This window comes from Carassius carassius, chromosome 11 (assembly GCF_963082965.1).
Source record: "Carassius carassius chromosome 11, fCarCar2.1, whole genome shotgun sequence".
NCBI lineage: Eukaryota > Metazoa > Chordata > Actinopteri > Cypriniformes > Cyprinidae > Carassius > Carassius carassius.
In genome coordinates this window covers 33,468,766-33,495,607 of record NC_081765.1, presented here as the reverse complement: position 1 = coordinate 33,495,607, position 26,842 = coordinate 33,468,766, and the positions used below count along the sequence as shown (strand labels likewise).

The 26,842-nt window shown below is 35.0% G+C and overlaps 1 protein-coding gene across 2 annotated transcripts in view; it reads left to right on the top strand.

Annotated features, from left to right (window-relative positions):
- Positions 1 to 16,625: 16,625 nt before the first annotated feature.
- Positions 16,626 to 26,842, top strand: part of LOC132153228 (E3 ubiquitin-protein ligase Midline-1-like) — a 31,265-nt gene continuing 21,048 nt past the window's right edge. Inside the window, exons 1-2 of one of the 2 annotated variants that reach the window (XM_059562584.1) lie at positions 16,626 to 16,736; positions 25,930 to 26,657. In XM_059562584.1, coding sequence (XP_059418567.1) covers positions 25,983 to 26,657 — 675 coding nt within the window. In that variant the 5' untranslated portion in view covers positions 16,626 to 16,736; positions 25,930 to 25,982. Of the gene's footprint in view, positions 16,737 to 22,187; positions 22,404 to 25,929; positions 26,658 to 26,842 lie in introns of those variants that run through there. The other variant, XM_059562583.1, reaches the window with a different exon arrangement.

The following is a 26,842-nucleotide window of genomic DNA, read 5'->3' as shown; positions in this document are numbered from 1 at the left end:
GTATGATGTAAAAAAAAAGAAAAAAATTAGTTTATGCTCTAATGCTCATTATTAACTAGTTTCATTCATTCATCCAGTAACATGCATATGGCACAGTTTTATAATCACTGAGGTACCGAATGTGAGGTATTTAGGGTTTTAAATTTTAAATTAAAGAGGTATTAAATTTTGATTTCTCTGATCTACATATGTGCATTTTAAGATGTTTTGAAGGCCAAAAAATTGGATGACAATAGCTTTAAAACCATGTGCGGGCAGCTCTTTTTTTTCTCACCTCATCAGCATCACACTCTTTTTCTCTTGGTTTTTATCTTGCTCTGTCTTTTCCCTCGTAAGAATGAGCTTTGACTGATATAGGCTTTTTATTTTTGTCTGTCAGTGAAGAAAGTAAACATAGGGTCAACTGATAGGTTGATTTATGAATCAGACAAACCTACCAGGAAAGCTAGGTAACTAAGTCCATCAACAATGAAATATAAATTATTTTATTTTTTAAGCTTTTTAGCCTTTGTCATCAACAGTACGGTTGGTTATTCACCAAGTCACCCCGTGAAAATCTATTTAATTTCAAATCATTTAACTAACCAGCTAAACGTGTATTCATGTAACTGTCTATTGGCAATATGATTAATCTGTTCTATATTTATTTCTATTTATTAAAAATAACAACATGAATTATCAATTTGCCACTTCTATAAATCAAGTACTTAAAAGAAAATCACAAATCCCTTTTACTCTTACTCTAATATATGTATGTACACTCCTCCTGATTCATTATTACTTAATACAAAACTATATTTATTAATACAAAACAAAAAAACTCCAAAATAATAATGATGTTCTCTCTCTGGGCCATCTAGTGCTTTCAGATAATGATGTGGGTCTTTAATCATTTCTGTGCATGGCAGCATAATGTAATGCCAAAATACAAAATAATATGTTTTAAAGTTTAAAAAGTAAATAAATAAAATAAATCATGATCGTTTTCTAAAGTATGTTTTCATGGGTGTTAATCGCTTCATTTTTGTAGGAATAAAAAACAACTATCACACTGTGTGATAGGGCTGAAGGTGAACGCAGCGAAACGTATTGCTATTGGATGAGAAACCGAACCTTCCCGTGTGCTCCCAATGCTCCAGTAGCATTACATTATGTAAACTGCACTGCATTTATGACAAAGAACTGCACAGATGCAGATGTAATATCATAGCAATCTATCAATAAATGGACTCACGACACACCTTGTGCTCTCTGATGTTCGCTCTGCTCTGCGCCACTGAAGATTGAAAAATGCGCTAAATCCAAGCAGACTCAGATAAGGGGAGGAGCCGAAACTTGACGCAGCTTGCCGCCGTTTCAAATGAGTTTTTTTTTAAAGGGGACTAAAGCGATAAAAAATGTATTAATCAAATATTTTTTTAGGGGGGCTGGGCAGAAGTTTAGGGCCTAGTGACGCCCCTGTGTGTGTGTGTGAGAGAGAGAGAGAGAGAGAGAGAGAGAGAGAAAGAGAGAGAAACGCTGCTTTCCTGCTGAAACGAGTGGGATTCCCCTTGTCCATCACATGTGTTTCAGCTTTATGAGCCCAGTCTGCAGCACAGGTGTGAATGTTGCTCTGACTGACAGTGTTTCAGTGATCTACGGCTGATCCGACAGAGGAGCATCCGCTCTGGTTCATGATTCATGACAGATTCTGTCTGCTGCTGCGTGATGATCAGACGCTGGCCTGTCAAAGATATTCAGCGAGAAAAAGATTGATTTCATTCTCAATTGACTCGATCGTTAAAAGTGGGCGTTACCAGAATGATAGAGGGCGGAGCTGATAATATGAGTGGTTGTTAACTGGAGTTGCTATGCAGTTAAAGACATTTATAATGTTACAAAATATATAAATAATTATATTTAAGCTCAGTAAGATTTTTTTAGTAGAAAGAACAATAATAATAATATTTTTGAATTTATAATTATATTTGGTTCAGTACAATGTTAAATAATAAAATTAATAATAATAATAATAAATATTAAATTTAATGATAATAATAATTATATTAAGGGTTAGTAAGAATTTTAGTAGTAGTAATAATATCAATAATAATAGTCATAATATCATCATTATTGAAGGTTAAGTTGCATGTGGTTATTTGCATGTAACTTTGTTTCTCCTGCTGTCTGTGACACACACACACACACACACACACAGATCTGTGAACCTCTGGTTTAGAGTCGCTGATGTAAAGCGCTCACATATTTTCTCTTCACTGACATTAAAACATTTCTGTAAACTCGTCATCAAGTTCATGCATGTCTGTTTTGCAACTATTAAAAACACATTTATGTCTATCATTTAAACGCAGAGCAACCAAACTCTACAGAGAATCATAGCAACCCACTGCAGCATAAACACACACACACACACACACACACACACACACACACACACACACACACACACACACACTCTTCCCAGCGACTGCAGGCAGAATGGAAATAATTACAGCATCAAGAGGATCTTTGATTTCACCCCAGAATCTGCTTCTGGATGTTTTTGCTTTGATTTCTTTCAGGAATGACGAAACGATTTCTTCCTGCTCTGCATTTTATTGTAAAAGTTAGAATTTTAATCAAAAAAGTTAATAATTTTGTTGGTGTGTTTTTTGTTAATTTATTAGCTCCCTTTCGAAAGGGAACTCCACGCTGCGTCCTCTAGAGGGCGCTTTGGGAATCTGTCAGCATCGCCGGTGCCTGAAGCATGAATGAAATAACTACAATGAACTTGACATTGGCAGGCGGAAGCCTATGACATAAGCACCTACGGATAAAAAAGGTCACCAGTAGATTTAAACTTCGTTTGGTCTTCAAGCCTTGTGTATGAAGCTCATATGCGTTTGACTCACTGGATGCGCTCACTGTTGCATTCGCGGAATTACTAGAGCAGAGGTCTGTACTCTAGCTTTTTGCCAGCGTTTGCCTCTCAGTGGAGTTGAACAAGCTTAATGTGATGCATTCACGGCAGTTTCTTTTCTTGCCTGATCCTTGAGAAGATTAAGAGATGTGATTGCATTTAGAATGCCATGATTCTCTTTGAGAATTTAACATGTGAAAGTGACGTGACATTCAGCCAAGTATGGTGACCCATACTCAGAATTCGTGCTCTGCATTTAACCCATCCAAAGTGCACACACACAGCAGTGAACACACACACACTGTGAACACACACCCGGAGCAGTGGGCAACCATTTCTGCTGCGGCGCCCGGGGTTTCAGTTGAGGGTTTGGTGCCTTGCTCAAGGGCACCTCAGTCGTGGTATTGCCGGCCCGAGATTCAAACCCACAACCCTAGGGTAAGGAGTCAAACTCTCTAACCACTAGGCCATGACTTCCCCCGCCTCTCACCCGTGTTTCGGTCTCGCGGCTGCCGAGGTAGTTAATCAGGGTGATCACAGGGATTGTAGGCGGGGCATTGAAGGAATCTGATGAGAAATGCTTTTTCTTCCATAATTCCATTACTCCCTGATCAGCTGTCCTGGAGGATTGCTAGGCTGAGATCACAGTTCCTGGTGCTCTCAACAGAGCTCTGTGGAGCTGCTTAGACAGAACTATTAGTATGAAGGTTCTATTGTGAGCCTCACTACGGTGTGTAGCGTTTAGTAGTCAGGTCTCCTCTCGTTTTAGAGAGTCGTTATGTTGAGACCTCCACTCTTAAGAGCTTCTCAACAAGGTTGGGTGTTGTTAGGCTTCCTCTCGTTTAAGATAATTATTCTGCTGAAGCCTCCGCTCTGTTATAGCTCCACTTAGACAGCACTATTGGTTTGTAGGCTCCTTTTTGTGAGCCTTGCTAACTGTCTTTAGCGCTGAGTGTTGTCAGGCCTCCTCTCAGTTTAGAGAGTCGTTACGCTGAGGCCTCCACTCTTAAGAGCATTGAACGACAGGCTTCCTCTTGTTTTAGAGAGTCATCCCACTGGAGCCTTTGCTCTTCAGTGCTGCATCATGGGAAGTGTTATGAGTTGTAGGCTCTTTCTTTGAGCCTCGCTAACTGCCTCTGCCACTGAGTGTAGCCAGGTCTCCTCTCGGTTTAGAAAGTCGTTATACTGAGACCTCGACTCTTCTACCAGAGTTGAGCGTTGTTGAAACAGTTACCTAGGCACTTATCCCGCAGCATGGTGGCATTGGTATACCGTTCCCAAAGCACCCTCTAGAGGACGCAGCATGGAGATCCCTTTCGAAAGGGAACGTCTAAGGTTACGCATGTAATCATGGTTCCCTGAGAATAGGGAACGAGACGCTGTGTCTCTGTGCCATGCTTCGACATCATGCCGTGTCTCCTCAGACAAAAAAGAGGATGATATCTACCTGAAACGTTTTTGTCTGTTTTTTTGTTGTTGTTGTTTGTTTTTTTAGTTAGTACATAATGTTAAACTAAATGAAAAAGAAACTAAGAGAAATGTTGCTTTGACAACTAGTAAGTTCTTTTATTTAGTAAAAGGTCTTTTAGATTTTATTATATATTCCTTTTGTTGTTGTTGTTGTTTTTTAAGTTAACGTTTATTTTATTAAAAAAGTAACAGACCTGATCCCACCCCCCACCCACCCACAATTTCAGTTTTTGTCGAACAGCCACAAATACCACGAACATTGTCCCCCTTCCCAAAAAGAGCCCCCCCCCCTCGACCTGCCTGAACGACTGCAGGCCAGTAGCACTCGCTCCGATCATCATGAAGTGTTTTGAGAGAGTGGTGCTGACTCTCATTCAGAGCAGTAAGCCGGACATATTGGACTACATCTCACACTTTGTGACTGGCTCCTGGACGTCCTGACTGGCAGACCGCAGTCTGTTAGGACTGGAAACAGGACCTCAGACAGTCATTACAAACACTGGCACCCCACAAGGGTGTGTTCTCAGTCCCATCCTCTTCACACAGTTCACACATGACTGTGTAGCCTCCCACAAGGACAACATCATTCTGAAGTTCACTGATGATACTGCAGTGACAGGACGGATGAAGCGTCCCACAGGTGGGAGGTGGCCATTTTATTTAATTTTTCAGTTAATGTTTATTTTATCTTGAGTAATGAATGTATTTTTCATGGTTTTAATTTTAGTTTTACAATAACCCTGCCTTAAACAGTCTAATTTTTTTTCCCCAATATTTTTATTTATATGAAAAAAAAGAAATCTATATATGTACAATTTTTATTTTAGTTAAAGTTTTAAGAATTTTGTTGTATGTGTATGCACAGTATATGTGTGTGTTTTATATATTTAAAATTTGTGGTTCAGCTACTGTAGCGCTAAGCTAAATTAAAATACATATATATATATACAAATATATATATATATATATATATATATATAAACCAATCTATAATTTTATTTCAAACAACAACAGTGTTTATTTTATTGATTTAGTTTTGAATGTAATTAACCCTGGGTTGACCGTCTGCAGGGCGTCTGTGAGCGACTCATTCAAACACACACAGATGGGTTATAATTATGTGGAGTGGCAGAAAGGTGCCTTGATAAAAGCAGGAACGTTTCTTCATTGGCTTTGAGAAAGCAGGGAAATTCCTGGCAATGTTACAGCGGCTCCTGCTGCTGTTTATAGCTCGCATTGAACCCAAACCACCAAATGTTCTCCAGCAGGACTTTACAGAGATCCATCAACACGCTGGGGATTCAGAAAAACAAATGTGTGCAAAGCATTCGCTCTATTCATCTAGATCCCCAACATACAACTAAAAACAGATGAACAAACAACAACACAAACAATGTGACATTCTTAGCCTATGAATGATATGATAGTGGGAAAACAAAGACATCTGCTTTTTCAATTTTCTACACTACCAGTCAAAATTTTGGAATATTTATTTATTTATTTATTTGAAAGTAAACTCTTTCACTCACCAAGGCTGCATTTATTTGATTAGAACATATACAGTAAAAACTGCAATATTATGAAATATTATTACAATTTAAAATAGTTTTCTATGTGAATATAATTTATTTCTGTGTTCAAAGCTGATTTTTCAACATCATTACTTCAGTTTTCAATTTTAAATTGTAATAATATTCCAAAAAAAATTATAATATAAATAATTTTAATATAAAAATAATCATTTTATAGCACTAAAATGTGTGTGTGTGTGTGTGTGTGTGTGTGTGTGCATGTATACTCTTAATTGATATAATAATAATAACAATTTTAATGTATTATTTTTATAATAATTGAATAATAAAAAATATATATTCTTATTCATTAATACATTTTATTTTTAATATAATGAATTATATTAAATAATGAAGAGAAATATATGAGATGATGCATTTCATAGTTATTTTTTGACACATCATTTCAAAATAATAATAATAATAATAATAATGACAAAATAATACATTTCATATTATTTATTTATTTATTGATAGTACTAGAGCCCTATTCATATGGACACAGCTGTAAGAATTCTTCAAATAACAGTGTGCAGATTATAAACAACACAAGTCTTAATGAGATGTTGACTCAGGTGTATAGTGTTGAAGTAATGTGTGTGTTGTTCTGGAAGGGTTCAGCGACGAGCTGAAGGCTGCTGTGCTCCTGTGTGAACCTGCCTGAAACACACCCAGATAATAACACCACAGACAGATGGCAGGAAAACAGTGTTTCTCTCAGGTGTTCATCAGGAGCGGCGGCTTCCTTCCCTTCGTCTTCATCATCTTCATCATCATGGGGAAGCAGGTAAGACTCCAGCCTCTTATGAAGGAAATAAAGTGTGGGATCGTTTCATATTCAATTACAAAGATTAACAATGCAAAAGTGCAACCTCCTCGTGAATACAGCTCTGTTGTCCTTCAGCATCTTTCATATGTTTTCTAGAATCAATATGCATTCAGCCCAATTCATGAGCATGTTTTTATGATCATCTTTCTGCAGTGGGGGTCTGTGGTTTTTCTCAAGTGCTCTTAATTCACACCAAACGTGAGCGTTTCTGTTTGGAGGAACAGGACTGTAACTGTGTCCAAACCCAGATGATCAGCGTTAGTGCTGATGTTTGTGATAAAGTCATCGAGGAGGTCTGAAATCAGGATGAGATCAGAGACATGACACTCAAAGACTTCAGACCATAGCAAATGCATTAGCAAAGCTTTTTTTAATTAAAGTATCATTTACAGTAACAGCATACAGAATGCATGTGTGTGTGTGTATATATATATATATATTTATATATATGTATATAGTTACAGTAAACACAAAAATAAAAATATATATAAAATAAAATTAATTGTTATGTATATAACAATGCTGTTTATAATTGTATGATTTCTATCATTCTAATTCATTATGTAAATTATATATATTTTTTGTTTTATTGAGATTTACATTATATTATTTATTGTAGCTATTATAATTATTTATCAATGGTATTAATTGTTTTATTTTATTAAATACATATTTATATATTTTTTTAATCGGGTTTGCTATGTAGTATTTATATTCATTAAATTATTTATGTAATAATGCAATGTAAGTGTGTGTGTGTGTGTGTGTGTGTGTGTGTGTGTGTGTGTGTGTATTAAATCTGAATATATAAACTAAAAATGTGAATATACAGTTATAACCATGAAAATATAGATACAAATCTGAATATATAGAAGAACATCTGAATATGTAAATGTAAATACATTATTAAATATTTATATATTTCATTCAACCAGAGGTAGTGCTCCTCAGAACTGGGGAAGTCGTCAGGCTGAATTGGCTCAGGAAAGCGCCGCTCACTTTCTCTTCAGAAATGGGAAAGTCTAGTTCTGTCTGTAACATGAATGTTTTATTGGAGGTCAGATTTAGGCACACTTGTGCTCGCCTCTAATGGTGCTCTTCATGTTGATGTAGTGTGACGGCCGTGGCTTGTGTGTGTCACGGATGATTTTAAAGGGGGTTTTCTGTGTTAATGTGCACATGAGTCATATCGTGTTTCCTGTCCAATCACAGGAGGCTCTGCAGATGAGTGACAAGTAAAGCGACCAATCACAGCTCACTCTGCTGTCACATGTCATTAGAAACAGTTCATAACAGACTGATGTATAACAAACTCACAGTGATGGTGGGAGACGGGCCTCTTTTTTATTCTAAGAGCAGAAGAAAGAGTTATTTTTTAGTTTTTTCTTCAGGTCAGCGCTCTCAGAGCTCCTCACAGCTGGACGAACTTATATAACTTAATATATATATAACTGCACAGAAAGCACTGCAATTAATTGTAAAAGTTTGAGGTCTTTATGTGGTGAGGTCAGTGAGCAATGCTGACAAGTACTGTTCAACACAAAATAAATCATTTTTGTACAGTGTATTTTCGTGCTTATTAGACTATTGTGTGTTAGAGCATGTGTATGGGAGCATCATCTTACACTTGCCATAATACAAACTCTACAGAAATCATTGGTGAGTGTTTCTCGTGTGGATCAGTGGTTCATTCACAGAGCACTGCTCAGGTCCGGGCTGTTCTGTGTTTGTTCTGGCTGATGATCTCTCTAGTGAAGTGCTTCGGCCTCGTCACACATCAACCATTAGGAGTCTTTTGTTGTGAGAGACGGGGGGCGTGCGAGGCCGACAGTATGTCCCTGCATGCAGTAACACACGATGATGATGATGATGATGCATGCTTCACGCTCACATGAGCACACGACAAACACACATACAGCAGAGCTTCATTGTGCTTCATGTGTGTCTGTCTGGACACCATCTCTGTTCGGCTCCTGTAGCTGTTAAATGATGACCTACTTCTTTAGTTAGTTATATTTGAGCAGCACACTTCATGAGATCTGAATAGAGAACGGTATCTAGTATTGAAGTTTGCATTGCATTTAAAAAAAGAGGTGATGATTTATTTACAGGGCTCCCATGCTTTTGGAAAAGCTGGAAAAATTGTGATCTGTAAGGCCTGGAAAAGATTTTCGAGTTATTAAATGTGATATAAAAACAATAGTATCATTTTAGTAAGAATATATGCATTTTATTTACAGAATTCTTTTTCTACTAATACTCAAGTTTTTGAAGTGACTGAAGTCCAAAAAAAAAAGTGATTTTTTTAGTGCAATTATTTTTAAACTGTAAAAAAAAAAAATATTGTGTGGTTTAAACTTAATAAAAGAAATTTTAAAGGAAAAGAAAAAAATGAACGTATTCAAGATCCTTTTGAAAAAAAAAACGTATCTAATATAGTTAAGGAAAGGTTACAGAAATTAATCTAATATGATATTAAAAAAATATGAAATCTAGAATATTATATTATTATATTATATAAATATTTTAATTTTAATTACTTAAATGCCATTTACATATATATATATGTTTACAGTATGATGTTGCTTAATGGTAAACATGCAGGTAAACAAATAAAATATTTCTATCTTTAGTGCTCAAGTGTATATATATAATTAATTATTAACTTTCTTTAAACTCACAAATCCACTGCAGTTCTTACATTAAGCCCAGTTTAGGAAACCTTTGTTTAATCAGACTTTTTTTTTTTTTTATCAAAGTGGTACATTAAATAGTAATTTTAAAAGAAGTTAGATAAAAAGAAGTGCATTGAGTTCTCATTCGTGGACAAAAACTAAATTATTAACTAAGTGTAGCTTAAAATGGCTGTTTTTGGCAAGTGACCTCGTAGGCAAACTCTTACACGAGTTAAAACGTCCTAAATGAGCGTGAAGCGTTGGGAGAAACTTGGATGTGCGTCAGGTTTTACAGACACAGCGCTGCTTTGAAAGCGAAACCTGCTGCAGTCTGTCATTGATGGAAATCAGAGAACAAGAGAAGAACAGAAATCACTCACTGCTCTTCACTGATTAACTTTCGTAGCTTGAATTAAGCTTTGTTTCATTAAAAGGCACCAGAATACAGGACATGTGGCAGCACCCAAGCAACCATCCAAAACTCTTTACCGTAAAATCCACTGAAGTTTGCAAATGAAAGTAGTTTGGCTGGTGGTGATGAAGCGTCCCTGAGAGAGGATCATGTTGTATTGACATCAGTTGTGTTCAGTGGATGACTGTATGCTCAACTCATTCTTCACCAGCTACAGCAGCGCAGTGCTCCAGTAACAAATGCTGAGCATTATTAATTTAGCACGGTTGAATTATACATCAAAGGACGGACCTGAGCGTTTCAAATCAACAGAAAATGTTCACTTAGGCACTGATCTTGTATAATTAAACGTCAAAAAGCCATTTAGAGCAAAGCATGCTGACAGAAATAAAGTACAGTCGTGGCCAAAAGTTTTGAGAATTACATAAATATTGGAAATTGGAAAAGTTGCTGCTTAAGTTTTTATAATAGCAATTTGCATATACTCCAGAATGTTATGAAGAGTGATCAGATGAATTGCATAGTCCTTCTTTGCCATGAAAATTAACTTAATCCCAAAAAAACCTTTCCACTGCATTTCATTGCTGTCATTAAAGGACCTGCTGAGATCATTTCAGTAATCGTCTTGTTAACTCAGGTGAGGATGTTGACGAGCACAAGGCTGGAGATCATTATGTCAGGCTGATTGTGTTAGAATGGCAGACTTGACATGTTAAAAGGAGGGTGATGCTTGAAATCATTGTTCTTCCATTGTTAACCATGGTGACCTGCAAAGAAACGCGTGCAGCCATCATTGCGTTGCATAAAAATGGCTTCACAGGCAAGGATATTGTGGCTACTAAGATTGCACCTAAATCAACAATTTATAGGATCATCAAGAACTTCAAGGAAAGAGGTTCAATTCTTGTAAAGAAGGCTTCAGGGCGTCCAAGAAGGGCAGCAAAGAAGCCACTTCTCTCCAAAAAAAACATCAGGTAGAGATTGATCTTCTGCAGAAAGTATAGTGAATGGACTGCTGAGGACTGGGGCAAAGTCATATTCTCCGATGAAGCCCCTTTCTGATTGTTTGGGGCATCTGGAAAAAGGCTTGTCCGGAGAAGCAAAGGTGAGCGCTACCATCAGTCCTGTGTCATGCCAACAGTAAAGCATCCTGACACCATTCGTGTGTGGGGTTGCTTCTCATCCAAGGGAGTGGGCTCACTCACAATTCTGCCCAAAAACACAGCCATGAATAAAGAATGGTACCAAAACACCCTCCGACAGCAACTTCTTCCAACAATCCAACAACAGTTTGGTGAAGAACAATGCATTTTCCAGCACGATGGAGCACCGTGCCATAAGGCAAAAGTGATAACTAAGTGGCTCGGGGACCAGAATGTTGAAATTTTGGGTCCATGGCCTGGAAACTCCCCAGATCTTAATCCCATTGAGAACTTGTGGTCAATCCTCAAGAGACGGGTGGACAAACAAAAACCCACTAATTCTGACAAACTCCAAGAAGTGATTATGAAAGAATGGGTTGCTATCAGTCAGGATTTGGTCCAGAAGTTGATTGAGAGCATGCCCAGTCGAATTGCAGAGGTCCTGAAAAAGAAGGGCCAACACTGCAAATACTGACTCTTTGCATAAATGTCATGTAATTGTCGATAAAATCCTTTGAAACGTATGAAGTGCTTGTAATTATATTTCAGTACATCACAGAAACAACTGAAACAAAGATCTAAAAGCAGTTTAGCAGCAAACTTTTTGAAAACTAATATTTATGTAATTCTCAAAACTTTTGGCCACGACTGTATGTTCACATTTGTGTGACTCAACTAAATTTTTGAGCACCATTATAGTTCTTATCAATATTTTGCATTAGTTTTTATTTTTTAAATGCAAATGTGAAATGTTGCAGAGCAGAGCAGAATATATTCAGTGCTGCTGGTGAGCATCTAGTGTCTGAAAATAAACCCTGCCTAATGTTAGCCCAGAATCTCAGAGCTGGTAAACCCACGTCTGTGGGCGTAACATCTGAGGCTGTTCACATGTGACCTGCAGTGGATCAGTCAATCTGAACGCTCTGGTTATTACGACTGCTTCAGTCCAATCGCTGTGGCCCAAACTCCTCAGTGCTTCTAAGAGAGAAGGAGTCTCGGCTTTTACACGACTGCCCAGATGTGTGGCTGATGCCCGCAGAAGCAAGCAATGGTTTTAAAGCAACAGTCCACCCAACTTACTCCCTGTTATTTCCTATGTGGATAGTTTACAGGAGGACATTATATGATGTAACTATTCCCTATTTTAAATATGGAAATATTCCTAGTTAATTTAATATTTGTGTCACATACCATTTTCATCTTATATTGAGCTGGAATGTTTTTATTATAAAAAAAAATAAAAAAAAAATAAAATGGAGCAGAATCTGCACCCCAAAAAAATTCAGACCTGAATTTAAGTGTTTATGTATTTGAATTGAATAAAAATGTGCTGCATTAAAATGTGCGTGCATTTGCATTACACAGTCTATACATAAACAAATTAAAACATTTAATGTGATCCATATTTGTAAGGCATGCATAAATGAAACAGGTAAGATTTTTTTAATAATACTAATAAACTGAACATGTTTTAAATACGCAATAACCATGTCAATATATATTTAAAAATGTGTTTCAAGGGCAGAATAAATAAATTTATACACAGTATAAAAATCATATATTTTTGAAATAAATAAATTTAACAATGTGAATTTAATTTAATCTAATTTATTCAACCTAAAAGTGTGTATTGTCAGCTTTACTTAAAAAAAATTTGTTCAGCCAACATAACATTGTTGCATAAAAGCATAGACAGTAAAAGAAATGGACACAGCGAGCTAGGTGTTAAATCATGTAGTTTTGGCTAATAAATCATGGTCAAAAACAAAAAAAACTTGAACAGAAATGGTTTTCTTTATTTCATATTAGGATATACATGTTGTAGATGGCTTCCAACCAGGTGAAAGGGATCACATTCATCTTCAAGCGTATCCTATATCTGTAAATAAATAACGATTGACATTGAGATGTTTTTTTTTTCTTCTTCCATTGCATGTACAATTTCATGATAATTTCCCCATCCCCCGTTCATATAGATTCCCCGTTACCCATACTTCATTATTTCATGAAGTAGATAAATTATTTAAAGTTCATGGATAAATGTTACTTCATATGTAGTGAATACGTCATACTTGCCAAATACTGGATTTTCAATTCCTCAAAACGTTGTTGAACAATTTTGTCCCGTTGCGTTTATGGACTCTTTATGGGCTTCTCCCTCGGCTTTATGCAGAAGTGTAGCACCAGAGGTGGAGTGTACAAATTGGTTTAAAAAGCCCCGTTGCTCTTCACTCTTGAAGTCGACTGCTTACTTCGAGTTATAATGTGTCTAGAGACAAAAATGCAAAGACAAAAGCTCAGGGCTTGAGGGAAGGCGTTTGGATTGGGATCTGGCTTCCTCACCGAGATGATTTGCCAATCTGCCATCTGGTTCTTAAGGTGCATCTCAGAAACGGCCAAACGCTGGATCTCAGACTGGTGAGGAGCGATTGTTTGTTGCTCTGCGCTGGTTGGGATTCATTGGGGGATTGTTTGATATTCGGTCCGCTGAAGATGACTAATCATTAAACTGTTCGAGGGCTGTTTTCTGTCTACAGTGTTTGTATCAGTTTTTCTGCTCAGGGTTTGTTTTAAACCTCTTAATTTTAAAGTATTAAACTGATGCAATTAATTCAGCCTGGACGGTAGTCTTCATGCAAAGTTTGTTTTGCAGACAATTTTGGGCTTATAGTGGTACTACTATTTATTTATGTATTTGCATGCAAACTTTATTTTGCACTTGATTCAGTCTTGGAGGGGGCTACTATTTGTTTGTTTTTATTTTTATTTACATGCAGACAATTTTAGTCTTAGTGGTACCAACCATTTATTTATTTATTTACATGCAATCTTCATTTAAACTTAGTTTTGCACTTAATTTTAGTCTTCGAGGTGCGATCATCTATTTATTTATCTGTATATTTTAGCTGTGTATTTATTTATTTAACTTTTATTATCATGCAGTCTTAATTCAAACTTTATTTATTTAGCTCTGCTATTTTTATTACCACGCAGTCTTCATTAAAAATTTTGCACATATTTTAGTTTTAGTTAGAGTTTCTAAAATGTTAGCTCTATTTATTTATCTCAAATTATTTTTTTATTAACATGCAGTCTACAATTAAACTTTAAAAAACTTTTAAACTTTAAAAAAAAAATTGTTTTGCAGATAATTTTAGATTTAGGGGTGCTAACATTAAATTATTTATTTAATTTAGTATATATATATATACTAGTGTTTGGATTGTATATATATATATATATATATATATATATATATATATATATATATATATATAAAACTTTATTTATTTATATTTATTTATTTTTTATTGCCAGGATGTTTTCATTCAAGCTTTATTTTTCAGATAATTTTGCTGTTACCATTTGTTCATTTATTTATTTAATTATTTCGTTAGTAATTTATAGAGAAATGTATAATTTAAAAAGTTACCAATTTTGGTATTGATTTGCATTATATTGTACAGGGGCCATTAAGGTGGTTATATATATATATATACACACATATACAATCAAAGGCTAAAACCTGAATTGACCTCAAACTTTTACCGCTGCAGCACAAACACAAATGTTTCCATCAGGAAATAAACATTTAGTTGTCCAACTCCATTGCAACATTGCATTTTACAGGGAAATGTGGCTTGAGATAAACAACAAGAGTCATTAACTTCCATCTGAACTCGCCCTTCACTTCACAAATCCAAGATTTTCATGATCTCATCTTGGAATCGATACCAGTTCCTGATGAACTCTCGGTCCTCACAGCACAGATGAATCACTAGTTAGTTAGTTAGTTAGTTAGTTGTGTTCACTGTGTTTTGTTGCTCTGTTTTGGCTGAAGGTTTCAGGACAGAATTAAAGCTGCAGAATAATGACAGAGCCAGGCTTGGAAAAAATGCACGGTCCAGGCACAGATCCACAGATCCTGAGCTTGAGCTCATATGTGGAACAATCCTGATCACAATCCACATCAGATGGCTGAGGTATCGATAGCATGCATGCTCTCAAGAGCTGGTGAAACAATGCATTTAATGAATGTTATCTATCTCAGAAACCGTGCGGATGAAGGCTTTCTGTTAAACTCGTCTGACTGTAGAAATTCCAGCATTCTTCAGGTTTACCACAGACTTGGGAAAGAGTGGCAGTGATCTTACAGCAGTCAACCGAAGTATTTCTACACTCGCACACAACACCACTGAGGCTTTCATAAAGAGCAGAATAAACGTTTGTTCAGTAAAAGCGTTTGGGTGAAAGCAGCGTTTCCCTCGAGTGCATGAAGCAGGCCATCAGATTGCATGTCAGATCATTAAATGCAGCGTGTTAAATCTATAAGCGGCTGTTTCTTCAATGCTGGGAACTTGTCTTTTGAGCTTTTAGAAAGTGATTCGACAACTAACATGTTCAAAACTTCAGCAAATTAGTTCTGTCTTTCGTCGACCAACAAATGATCATTTCTATTTCAGATCGTGTGTTTAGTTTGAAAACAATTTAGAGGAACTGGCAAGATACATCTTTGAGCATACCCCCAAAAATAACAAAAATAACACATTTCGATTTTGCATGCATAACATATGGAGAAACAAACGAGGAGGTGAAAGGTTAACATTTCCACACAAAAAAAGAGCCACCCTATTGTATATTGTAAATATTGCAATAGTTTCAATAATGATTAAATAATTTTGCTTATATCAGTCTATTTATTTTCTAGACTTCTACACTTTAACAGTATATATATGTGTGTGTGTGTGTATGTGTGTGTGTGTGTGTGTGTGTGTGTGTGTATGTGTGTGTGTGTGTGTGTGTGTGTGTGTGTGTGTGTGTGTGTTTCAAACTTGTAAATAAAACAAAGACTATTTGGAGTATGTTTTACAAGACATTTATATTTCTTGGAAAAGACTTTTTTTTTTACCAGCATTTTTTTCTGCAACTGTTTCTACACCAATTGTTGCTTCAGTTTATGTTTATTAGATTGCCATGGTTATAAAAATGGTGGCTTTTCATATATTAAAACTGAAAGACCACGTCTGATAATCTTAGACGTATCCAGTGAATCTAAAAGATGAAGGCATGATGTAAAGTTTCCAGAACAGTGTTGATGTGACCTTCATATTACAAATAGTTGAAATATATTGGTGTTATAAAAATCAACGCCTGTAGCATACTGTAAAAATGCCTGACGCTGAAGAAACACCCAATTATATGTTGTGCAATGTGCAGAATATGAATATGATCTATGAGTTTGGCCTGTTTGAGATTTTCTTGAGCGCAGACGAGAGCAGAAAGAGTCATTCGTGGAAAAGTGCATCTGGGTAAAGTAAAGAAATGATTTGACTCTCTTGTTAATTATATGTTGACATGTAAATAAAAAAATGCATAGTGTAGCTTTAAATTGATCAGATTAGATGAACTATTGAAATGCCTTGACTAATGTTAACAAAGATTAATAAACGTATGGTTTAGAACAGCTGAGATAAGTTTAAGGTTCTTCTTTAGAGCTCCACGTGAAGAGAAACAATGTTTCTACTGAACTTCTTTGAAGTCTTTACTCGGCGCCGCCCACACTGTAGACGCCCCGCCCCCGCTATCTGATTGGCTGGTTTGGCGCCTCACAGGCTGATGATGATAGAGATGGAAAGAGTGAAGCACAGAACAGCGTTTCTCTGTCTGTCTGACACTGGACTCCGGCTGCGCTCCTTCAGGTCGTCTGTTAACTCATCTTATCTTCCATCATGATGCAGGTAAGAAGAACCATCCTCTTTTTTCCAGATGCTTTTGGAGGAAGGGATTCATAAATAGCTCTGTGAAAGTAACACTGTAGGAGCCTTGATTCTGTTAATCAGTCTCTTTTCTTCCATGATTGTTGCCAGAAGGTGGAAAGAAAACGTGCAGTTTGAAAAGTTTACATTATATCCTATTTTTAAATAACTACCAATAGATGTCACTGTTACGATGAATGCTCTAAAGTTTTTATTTATTTATTAAATGCACAAAATAAAAAGCAGTAGTCAAGCACATGAATAATAATGTTTGAACTGAAGATTCTGCTTGATTTGTAAATGCATGGCGCCTAAAGCTAAACAGTGATTTAATAAAAAAGATATGCAATTTACAAATATTTCCCAATGCATGGCACCTCAATGTTGAGCATTGATTTAATTAGCAATGCAATATACAAATTCATGCTTTAAAAATGTGTATTTCACAAATATATCCCAAAACGTATTTTGGACCATGTGTCATTGAGATATCAAATCAAAATGTATTTTAAATGTCCCGTTTTTCGCGCTTTTTTGAAGCTTTGATTGTGTTTACAGTGTGCAATATAACATGTGTTCAGTATTTTTCTGTCATATGCATTTGCATATGCACTTTTTTTTTTTTTGCAACATTTTCTTATTTATTTTTTTTTATAAATGCATGGCACCTTGATGCTGAACATTGATTTAATCAAAAATACAGTATACAAATGCATGCAATTTATTAGAAAATATGCAATGTCATTGAATTAAATGCAAAATATTAAAAAAAAAAAATTAGAAGATAGAAGATAGTACAAGATAACTTGCAATTAAATTCACAGATCAGAAATATGCCTGCAATTCACAGATATATCCCCCAAATATATTTGAACCAAATGTCATTGAAACAGTATGTTATGTTGGAAATGATCCACAATATGTCTGCACCGGTCATGCAACACTAGTGAACATGCATTGTGTGTGAACTTCTAGAAATCACCAACACACTAGCTGATTACAAGAGTTGATGAAGATAAAAGTGAAGTTAGTGAAGACTTCAGTGCACATGCGGTCACTTGGTTTAATATATTTTGGAGCACAAAGCTTATGGGTGCAAACTCGTAACAAAGTTCTGCTGCTGGATGAAGAACAACAGCGTTGTTGTAAGCAAGTGGACTATTGAAATACCTTCATGGTGAGATCAAGAGCTGAACCTTCTGCTATTTATTTAACACCAGAAGGTCTGGTTTTCTCAGGAATCTGTCAGTAATCACTGCAGGGATGAGAGACTGAATGGGAATATCATTTGGTTGGTAAACAAGGACTGTGTTGCAGAGGGCACAGCGTCTGGCATCATGTGTGCTTCCATTGATCGCCAGAGCCAGTTTGGTTCAAATTAATACATTATAAGAGTCTTATTTTAAGGTAGTTTGATGATGGAAACCAGCTGGTGCAAGACTGATCAATGAGATCAAGGTAATATCGTGATCAAGTGTTTTTTTTATTGAGTTAAGCATGCATTTATTTTATTTTATATTATTAAATATGTTTGTATATACTAGTATATAAAATACTTACAAATAAAAAAAAATGATGTTATATTAACAGCTTTTTTATTGTTTTGCATATTTTTTATTTTATTTTTATAACATTAGAGAAACGTTTTAATGTGTTACGCATAAATTATTATTTTGATTTAGTTTTTTATCATTAGCAACTTTTTTAAGCATCATTATTTGTATCTTTAACAAATATTTTTATTGTGTAAAGCATACATTTTATTTTTATACCATTATATCATTTAGTTTATATATAATTGTCATTTTCATCATTTTATATCATAAGCGTTTTACGTTTAATGTGTTGATACTTTTTTAAATGTATTATTTTGAATTTTATTTTATTCTTTTTTTTTTTAATTTAAGCATTAATTTAATTTATATCATTATCATTATCATTTTTTTAAGCATACATATTAATTTTGTTTAATTGAGATCTATTTTATTGTATGTACCCAGACTTGCAGGATTGCTTCGAGCCACACATGCAGATAAAGACAAGATTAATATTAACTAGGTTTATTATTCACATGTCTATATCAGCAAACGATGCATTCAGTGTAAAGCACTGTTTTAACATGGAGTGCACTGAAAGTGTTTTCAGAGGAGCTCATCACAGTGAGCAGAGCTGGCATCCTCGTGCAGGGTTTGTGCTTGTTTAGGTCAGTGTGTGTGTGTGTGTGTGTGTGTGTGTGTGTGATAGTCGTGTGGTCCTGAGGCCACGTCTGACATGAGCTGCTCTGAAGCCTTGGACAGCTGCTAGGAAAAACTGACCCGCTTGGTCAAAATTAATTTTCCATGAGAGCAGAGAGATGCTGCAAGCCTGAGAAACCACTGAGAGGAGTGAGATAGATCGCAGACGAGCAGAGCCAGGAGATGCATTCTATATATGATCCATATTTAATAACTGTCCCCGATGGGAGCGGAAACAATCTCATCTGCATAACATTTGCTGATCAGATATTTAACCCGAAAGTCAAATGAAAAAAAAAAAGTAAATATATTTTGAGTAAAGAAAATTTATATTTTGTGGACCGTTAAGATGCATTTGTGGATTGCAATTTATTATTTTCATGACATTTAAGCCTGATTCTCTATTAATTTATGTTGATTTAAATTAGAAGATACATATTATATTACAGTATTTTTGTATGGGGCATTAAATAGTCATGACATTAATGAGAATTAAAAGAGAAACAAAAATAATAATAAAACTCAAACGTGAAAAATCTGTATTACAGTAATACAAATTTGAGGGAAATTTGCTGAGCTGCATTGAAAATATCAGAAAATATTACAATTAGAACAAAAAGAAAAAAATTTACAAATAACAAAGCTGTAATAATAATATTTTATATTTTTTTACAACAAAATAAATACAATTGCAATTTTATAAAAATAAATATATTTGAAATTTTAAATATTTATTTAAATTGAAAATGTACATTATTTTATTTATTATTATTTTACATGAATTGTATTATTACAAAAGAATAAAAAAATATATAGATACTATATTAACTATTAATATACAAGTATTTATATATAATTGTATATTAATTATGGAATAAATAAAAACTATACACACACACACACACACACACACATATATATATATATATATATATATATATATATATATATATATATAATTTTATATTAGTAATAATTAATTTATTTTTATATTGTGAATATATGTATTTATTTAAATTAAAAAACTTCATTTTATTAATTATTATTTTATATTAATTGTAATATTACAAATGAATTAACATTATATTAATATTATATATATATATATATATAATTTTATATTAGTAATAATTAATTAATTTTTATATTGTGAATATATGTATTTATTTAAATTAAAAAACTTCATTTTATTAATTATTATTTTATATTAATTGTAATATTACAAATGAATTAACATTATATTAATATTATATATATATATATATATATATATATATATATATATATATATATATATATATATATATATATATATATACTTACCCTCTACTTAACTACCATCTTTTTCGGCAATATCGTTTGTGGGTGTATTTTTGGGTTTTGACTGCAGTCTCAGGAAGAAACCAATGCTAAGGTCATTAAAGGTCACGTGTCCAAACTAATTCTATGATATTTTGATACAGATTCATGTGTCACTTGGTCTTCAGGCTGATATAAAACAATATTTGTCCAGTGTTTGCTCTCTCTTCAGCCTGTCGCCTTAATGATCTTAATTGTATTGCGTTCAGTTCATGGTCAGATTAATTAATGTCAAAGTCATTATATCCGTGTAGCATCTGTGAGCGGTCAGTCCGTCTATCTCTCACAATCTCTCGCACGTGTATCGATTACTGATCCTGAAGTCATCGCAGAAATATTTGAGTGTTGTTCCCTAGTGAGGGCACTCGGAAGGAGGGCTCATGAGTCACTGATGGAGGAGACAGACAGTGACTCGACTCTTTCTTTGGGTGGAGTCGCTTTTCCTGGAATTATCAGGCAGCTTTTCCTGTTGTGCTAACTTTACTTACAGCCTCTCTCCCTCTCTCTCTCTATGTGTGTGTGTGTGTGTGTGTGTGTTAATCATGTCCGATTCACCAAACGAATCGTTCGTTCGGTTCCTTTCTCGGACCAATTCGCAAAAATGATTCGATTCCGTTCGATTCGTCAAGTAGGTGTTTCGGACTCGTGATGATTCATAACGTACAGACATCTCCAGATAATCAATAATTGACCATTTAATATTAAATCAGGTATTACTCTTAAATTTAACTGTGAGTAAAATTAATTTCGTCAAATGATTTTATGTTTTACTTGATGATTATTAAATATGTATAATGTATATGTCAATGTCAATGTCACCTTTATTTATATAGCGCTTTAAACAAAATACATTGCGTCAAAGCAACTGAACAACATTCATTAGGAAAACAGTGTCAATAATGCAAAAATGATAGTTAAAGGCAGTTCATCATTGGATTCAGTGATGTCATCTCTGTTCAGTTAAATAGTGTCTGTGCATTTATTTGCAATCAAGTTAACGATATCGCTGTAGATGAAGTGTCCCCAACTAAGCAAGCCAAATATGTACGTATAATTATTTTTTTTATTTATAAAAAAGCTGTTGAACTTTTAAAATGACACAAAAATTGTGTATGTGTGTGTATATAATTAAATTAATATTATCTATAAATATATATATAAGTTGCAGGGATATTAAACTAAACCTAAAAGCATAAAAAAAAAAAAACATATAAACAACATATTATATTTTAAAATTATTCTTCTTCAATAATTTAAGTTTTTCTCAGCTCATGTTCATTTAGTTTAATTATTAAAATAACTAAACTAAAACTAAATAAAACAATTTTGACAAAAACAACAAACTGACTAGAACTTTAAGGAAAATAAAAACAAATCAGAAAATATAAGAATAAAATCAAATTTAAAACGTTGATAAAACTATTATAATAAATCAATGACGTGTTTACATATTTGTTTAGACTAGAGCTTGTCAAATGGGGCGCTGTTAATATAATAAATACTCTATTTGAGCATCCATGGATTGAAAAATTCATCAAAGAGGCTCAAATATTAATGTTTGGTTTCTACATGATTACCATTCTTCCTTTTGTATTATTGAGTATATTGTATCATTGATTTTTTTTAAGTTTATTTTTAATTTTAAAACATGAAAAAAAATGTGATATTTTTATATAATGAGAGCATAATTTGGGTCAAAGGAGTGATAAACCAGATTGTGTAATTATTGTGGTTAAGAGTCTTCATGTAGAGAAGGAAAGTCATTTTTACAGAGGGTTACGCGATGACGCAAAAGAATCACCGAATCGCTGCTACATTGAAAGGATCCGTTCGAAAGAACCGATTCGCGGAAATGGGTCGGACTTCCCATCTGTAGTGTTAATGTGTGTGTGTGTGTGTGTGAGGGCAGTGAGTTCGGATTATCGTGTTATGGGTGACTGCACCATCTGTTATTCCTGCCCTGGAAGAGCTTTTTTTCCGCGAAAAACAAGCTTTTTGAATCTGTCGAGAAGTTCTGGAGATGGCTGTGAAGCGAGAAGCGACGCGAAATCCATCGGTGGGTCAAACAGAAGCGCGCGCGCTGGGAGACTGCGTTTACTCTACTAATGTCTGCATGTACCTGTCTCAGTTTAACCCAAGAGTTTAGTGTTAAACTCGATGATTTGCTCTCAGAGGATTTGGAAAACCGAGTTTAAAGTGAATTCCAGTGAAATAAAGTCAGTCAGTGTTTAGTCATTTTCTGCTCCTTTCCCAGCCGGCATTTCAGCGTTGATTGAAGGTTGAGACAACGTTGGTACCATGGTTGAATCAACGTTGAATTACCTTTCGATTTTGCAAATTGGATCAACGTTGATATTGTAACGTTGATTCACTGTTGTATCAACGTTGTTTCAGCGTTAAAACAACAACTGACCTTATTTCAAACATATTTCAACGTTGAAGGTTGGTCATTTGCCGGCTGGGAATTGCTCTGGAGGGATTTTAACAGTTAAACATTAATTCATTCATCCTGATTATAAACCCAAATAAGTTCATTGCTAAACTAATATCAATATAATACATATTTCCATTTGTATTATTTAGTGAGTTTTCTTGAGTTTATTACTATTTTAAAAGGTCAGAAATGTCATATTTTTTGTCAAAGGAGGGCAGATAATAACAAACTCACACGTTTATTAATATACATAAAATAAATACTTTATTTGAGCCTCCATATTGTGACTAGGATTGAAAAATTCATCAAAGAGGCTCAAATATTAATGTTTGGATTCTACATGATTACTCCTTTTGTATTATTGAGTTTTTTTAAGTTTATTTTTATTTTAACACATGAAAAACTGTGATATTTTTGATGTAATGAGAACATAATTTGGGTCAAAGGAGTGATAAACCAGCGTGTAATCGTTGTGGTTAAGAGTCTTCATGTAGAGAAGGAAGCTCATTTTGACAGATATTGTGTGAGCTTCAAACAGTTGGTCTTTTGTTTCCTGAAGGCTTTGGGAAACCGTTGCTCAGTCGATGTGCCAGCAGTAATTACTGCATCTTCTTCTTCTAATGAACTTGAGCTTCTTTTCACACATAATGAGCGGATGATGAGATGATGATGAACTGGAGCTGTCAGAAACAAAGCAGCAGATCTGGACGAAGCTTTCTGCTCGACTGAGCCGCAATGTTTTATGGCATTATAATATTAAACAATGAAAAATACAATGCAGACAGGCTTGATGCAGAATCTGGGTGGTGCTTTTAGGACATATGCAAATTAGTTTTATGTGACCATGCCACTTTCCCATTTTTTTATTTATTTTTTTGTGGGCTAATTTTGTTCTTTTTTTTTTTTAATGGTTTTCAGCAGTAACTGAGCACATGTGATCTGGATTACATCATCAGATTCCAAAAATGTAGTACTTGTAATTACAAAAATTACACAATGGCATTAAATCATAGAGCTGCATGATTTGGTGAAAAAAACTCTGATTTTAAAATGCAATTTTTAAAACAAAGTTTATACATTGCTGTTCAAAAGTTTGGGATCAGTGAGATTTGTAATGTTTTTTTTTTTTTTTTTAGGCCTCTTCTGCTCATCAAAGCTGTATTTATTTGACCAAAAATAGAGAAAAAAAACATAATGTTTGTGAAATATTATTGCAATTTAAAATAATGGTTTTCTTTATTAATATACTTTAAAATATAATTTATTTCTGTGATGCAAAGCTGAATTTCCAGCATCCAGTCCTCAGTGTCACATGATGCTTTATTATCAATGTTTGAAACAGTTTTTCTGCGTAATATTTTTTGCAACCTGTGATACATTTTTGAGGATTCTTTAATTAATAAAAATAATTTATTCAAAATAGAAATCGTTTGTAACCATATACACTACAATTCAAAATTTTGGGGTCAGTTTTGTTTTCTTCCTTTTTTAATTTTTTTTTTTGAAAGAAATCAATGCTTTTATTCAGCAAGGATTGATAAAAAGTGACAACAAAGTCTTCTATTTATGTCAAAAGTAATGTAAAAGTTCCAAAATTCCCATTGGGAAATAAAACTAGACCAGATGAGTAAATATTTGTCACATCCATCTTGAGTTTGTACTTGGTTTTTGATTGAATGGTTGTGAAAACTGAAAAATCTTATTTTTGTTTATTTTTTATAATCTGGCATTATATGTATAAAGATTTTTAGAGATGATCAACCGGAAATTTAGGGGAATTTTAAATCAGGAATACTATTTAACAGTTTACTCATGGAGCCACATTGAGATCCCAATATCTCAGGAACTGAACCATACTGGGCCTTAAAAATGCTATTAACAAAAGAAATGTTTGTTAAGAACCTAAATCTGAAAGGATACTAAGATATATTTAATACTTCAGGAGTTACAGCCATCCAAACCATGCAAAAAATACAAAAAAAATGGCTTTTTCATTACATTGGCATATGATGCAACCAGGACTGGTGAAGTCAACAGATTAATAGACCTACCAATCTCTGTATACAAATAACATGATGATGAAGTCATGTACAAAGTCTGTAATTTGGCTCAAAATCTCAGGGGAAAACTGTAATTTTGTCCCCTCTCAACAAAATTGTGGATTACTAGGTAAATATGTATCCATTGCATGTAATATTTTGGTTTCCTTCATTGTCAAGCATCGTCTATTGGACCATTTGAGATGGACCCCGTCCAGTAACTGAATGTGGAGCAGCTCAGATCAGTTGATGAGAAATGTTTGACTGACTTTGTGTCAAATCAGAGCACAGACAATGTCAAGATCTCTTCTGAAACTCCAGAGGGCTTTTACTCGGGAGAAACATCGGAGCGGCAGGAGAAAATTTCAGGAGAATCGACTAAGATAAAGAAGTCTCAAATATGAGTTTTCTTTCCTGCAGCTTGTGGTTATGAAATATAAATGAGTCATGAAAGCTTTGAGTGGTTTCTGAGGCAATATACACCCCCGTTCAAAAGTTTGAGGTCGGTAGTGTTTATAAAAGAAGTCTCTTCTGCTCACAGAGACTGCATTTATGATCAAAAATAAAGTAGAAATTGTGAAATATTTTTACAATTTAAAAGAGCTGTTTTTAAGTGAATCTCTGTTAAACTGTAATTTATTTCTGTGATGCTCCGCTGTATTTTCAGCATCATTCCTCCAGTCTTCAGTGTCACGTGATCTTCAGAAATCAGAATAATATGATGATTTGCTGCTCAAGAAACATTTCTGATTATTTTTATCAATGCTGAAAATGGTTCATATTTTTGCAGAAGCCATAGTATACATTGTATTTTAAGGATTCTTTGATGAATAGAAAGTTCAAAAGAACAACATTTATTAAAAATAGAAGCTTTTGCAACATTATGAAATATCTTTAATCTCATTTTGATCAATTGAATGCATCCTTACTGAATAAAAGCGGATTAATGTGAATTAGTTGTTGCATCCACCACATAACAACAGTGAGAGTGAAGGTTCTGGAAAAGCGGCTCAGTGCCTTGTTTTAATGGTGATCGTTGGGGTAAAACACAGACTTGTGGGAGTGTGTGTTTATCATGTTACAGCAAGGGCTCTGTTGTTTGTTCGCAGATGGCTAAACGGCTTCCCTGGGTTTGGCTGACGTCCCCATCGCTTCACTGAAGATGGACACACTGGAGTCGGAGTTGACTTGTCCAATCTGTCTGGAGCTTTTCGAGGATCCTCTACTGCTGCCTTGCGCCCACAGCCTGTGCTTCAACTGCGCTCACCGTATTCTGGTGTCCCACTGTCCCTCGTTTGACGAGTCCAGCAAACCGTTCTCTGCGTTCCAGTGTCCCACCTGTCGCTATGTCATCACCCTCGACCAGCAGGGACTAGACGGCCTCAAGCGCAACGTCACTTTGCAGAACATCATCGACCGCATCCAGAAGGCCTCTCTGAGCGGCCCAAACTCTCCGACCGAGACGCGTCGCTGCAATCCTCCGGCAGTGGATGACGACAGGGTCATGAGTTCGCCGAGCGAAGCCGTCCAGTGCCAGTTCTGCGAGCAGGACCCGCCACAGGAGGCGGTCAAGACCTGTGTCACCTGCGAGGTTTCGTACTGTCAGGAATGCCTGCGTGCGACTCACCCGAACAAGAAGCCGTTTACGGGACACCGGCTCACGGAGCCTGTACCGGACTCTCGGCTCCGAGGACTGGCCTGTCCCGAGCATGGAGAGGAGAAGGTCAACATGTACTGTGTGACGGACGATCAGCTGATTTGCTCGCTGTGCAAACTGGTCGGGCATCACCGTGAACACCAGGTGGCAGCACTGGGAGAGCGATTCGACAAGCTGAAGGTAAGAGACAAACGAACGAGACAGTTTTAATTTTTTTTATTGCAACTATGATTTAAAACACAATAATTACATCATCATAAGAACTATTTTCTTACACAATTTTGGGAATTTTAGCATTGAAAATTGCAGTTGCGAATTAAATAAAATTAATAATAAAAAAATTGTTTTGCTGTGCCTGTTTGTAT